The sequence below is a fragment of the Caenorhabditis briggsae genome, assembly GCF_000004555.2.
Source record: "Caenorhabditis briggsae complete genome, chrX, whole genome shotgun sequence".
Taxonomy (NCBI): Eukaryota; Metazoa; Nematoda; class Chromadorea; order Rhabditida; family Rhabditidae; genus Caenorhabditis; species Caenorhabditis briggsae.
The window spans coordinates 12916365-12919090 of record NC_013491.2 but is presented as its reverse complement, the minus strand read 5'-3'; the positions used below and the strand labels follow the sequence as shown (position 1 = coordinate 12919090).

At 37.0% G+C, this 2726-nt stretch overlaps 1 protein-coding gene across 1 annotated transcript; it reads left to right on the top strand.

The window, feature by feature from the left end:
* Nucleotides 1-627: 627 nt before the first annotated feature.
* CBG11046 lies at nt 628-1606 on the top strand (the record flags this gene model as incomplete). Its single annotated transcript, XM_002644988.1, has 6 exons — nt 628-720; nt 775-910; nt 956-1035; nt 1083-1171; nt 1215-1321; nt 1368-1606. 6 exons carry the CDS (start codon nt 628-630, stop codon nt 1604-1606), a joined length of 744 nt encoding a protein of 247 aa, XP_002645034.1.
* Between the last annotated feature and the right edge of the window lie 1120 nt (nt 1607-2726).

Here is a 2726-nt window from a genome sequence, read left to right as displayed (position 1 = left end):
TTTCAAGTTCAACTGGCTTCGAGTTTTTGAACAATTGGTCGTTGATTTCATAGATTTCTGTATGATTATCCATTATTCGCGGTCCGTAAGAGGTGGTCAATGACCTAGGGACTTTTATGTGTTGTAACTGGATAAAGTGAACGCATACCGGCTGATGACAACTTTTGAGATCTGACGGAGCAACAGGCATTGAGCCCAACTGGCGCCAATTTGACTGCTTTCGTAACCAGCAATTGGGGTTTTCAGCCCCATTGCTGTAAAATTCCCTGAAATACCCATATTCAATTATTAAACATGTCAATCGATAAAAAAAATTGGAAAAGGACACAAAAATGGGGGTGGCCGTATCATTATGTGGAAAAATAAAAAGCTAAAAACCACAAAAATCAAAATTTCTCGATTACTCAGCATAAGTCAAATTTCTCTATAGGACCCATAATTGTCATTTTTGGCAAAGTTTCTACACTATGAAAATGAGTTTTCGAAGATTCCGGATAACTCTGTTTCTTGAAATTTAAGGGGTGGCTGTTTCACTATGTGGAGCAGTGTAGTGTTTGTTGCCAAAATTTCAAGCGATTAATCACTATTTTGCAGTAAATAAAATACCACAGGGTAATCACTGCAATCATGCTGTCAACCATACCTCCAAAGTATACTCGGAGAGCAATCAACATTCCTCCAAAGCATCGCTCTTACAAGCAGGTCAAACTGACCCCACCGGTAAGCCGAGAAATGCAAATTTGCTCAAATAAAGTTCAAAATGAATAATTTGAGAATCATCCTTTTCCCCGAACCTGGAATCGCCGTCATGATATGATTCTTCTTGCCGAGGAGAAACGCTTTTTAATGATGATGACCTTCTTCACAACCACCATTATCATGTGCACCACTCTTTCAATCCTCATCGATAGTGAGTTTCTAGTTCTTTCTCGGAAATAAAAGAAATGATTTTCAGAAAATGCCATCACTGGAACTCCGGAGAACCCATCTATCTGTATGCTCTCCAATGTCAGAGACTGCCGAACCATCTATTCGGTAAGTTATTTGACTGAACAAAACAAATGAGAATTAATGTTTTTTAGTCAAACGCTGTTTCTCGTGTCATCGAAGTCAGTGTCCGTGTGGATCTCTTGATTACAATCGTTCTGTTTGTCTCCTTGGTCATTCTCAAGTGAGAAAACGTGTGTCATTAATTATTTCAATTGATTTTTCAGGTCCTTCAAAATTTTCAACAGTCAATGCTTGATCGGATTTCTAGTCACTGGAGTTGTCAAGGCGCTATTCATCAGCATCGCTTTGATCTTGATCTTGGTTGATAATGGTGAATGCAAAAATATACAGATCTGAGAACCAGCTAAATTTTCCAGCTTACTATTTCAATGCAGTCCACTCCGTTTTGACCCAGACCTGTACTCCAGATTTTTGCATGGAGGATGAAACCTCCAACATCGTTGTAGCATTTGTTCTTCTCTTCTTTTCTGCAATCGTCACATTCTTCATGGCTGTCAATGTTCTGTTTCTCGGAGGATTCATTGTTCGCAGATACGACGAGATTCACACTGAGCAATTCCTGGCGAACAAAATGTCTCATGAGTTTTATCATTGATTTCATTAGATTCTTAAGTTGCATTTTTTGAATTAACTGCTCTGTGGAAAAAACTGTGAAGATGTATCTTTTTATTTTTCATTGATCCTCAAAGTTTTCTGTTTCGCAGTAATTTTTCACGCATCATCTTAACTTTGAATATATTTCCACATTTTTATAACTCTGATATTCATTATCTCTTTTTCTGTCTTTTCTGTTTTCACTCTACTTCGAACATAACCGTCCCACCTGTACTTCAAGAAGGGATTAATTAATTTTGATCGAGTTTATCAAAGTTTCTGTGAAACATATCTGAAAAATTATCAACTTATAAAATAGTTGTTATCTTTCACTTTTCACCTGTTGATCATTTCTTTTTTATATTTCACAAAAACCAAAAAAATGGGCCCAAAGTTAGGGAGTCTTTTCTAAATCTTGGTAGATTATTCTCATTCTACGCCCATGCCCTTTAATCTCCTTCCTCCTTTCTCTCTCCAGCTTTTCCCCGCTCACAGACTTTCTTCCAGACTTATTTCCCACGTTGTTTTTGAGGGTTTTTATTGTTGCCATGAGTTTCCACCTGCGATCTTGTGGCTACAAGTTTTTGTGCCCTGTCTAATTTCTTTATAGTGTTTTTTTTTGGTTAGTAATGAAAGTGTTTTTGATCGAAATTCTTAATATTTAATACAAATGTATGTCCCTGTTATATCTCCTAGTTTCATAGACATTTCACGTGTTAGTGGTTTTCTCCCCTTCGTTGAAATAAATAAATTAATTAATAAAAGTGTTTCAGAAAAACGAGGAGATAAAGTCTCGATTGTTTTCGTAGTTCATATAAATTTTGAAAGACGGAGAAAACCATCCATTTTTTGAAAGTTCCAAACTGCTCTGAACCTTTGTGATCACCGAACACAACACCGTGTGATCATTACTTTGTCTCGGACCACGTGGAAATTCCATAACGACCAAACTGAGAATACCATTCAGTGAGATCTCGCTCTCACACTATAATTTGGAGTGCACATGAGAAATAAATAGATTTTATCTTCGGAGCGCGTGGATGTTCATAAAAGCGGGCACCGGATTATAAAACACACTTTTATTCTACACCTTTTTCGGGTATTTTGGCGTGCATATAATC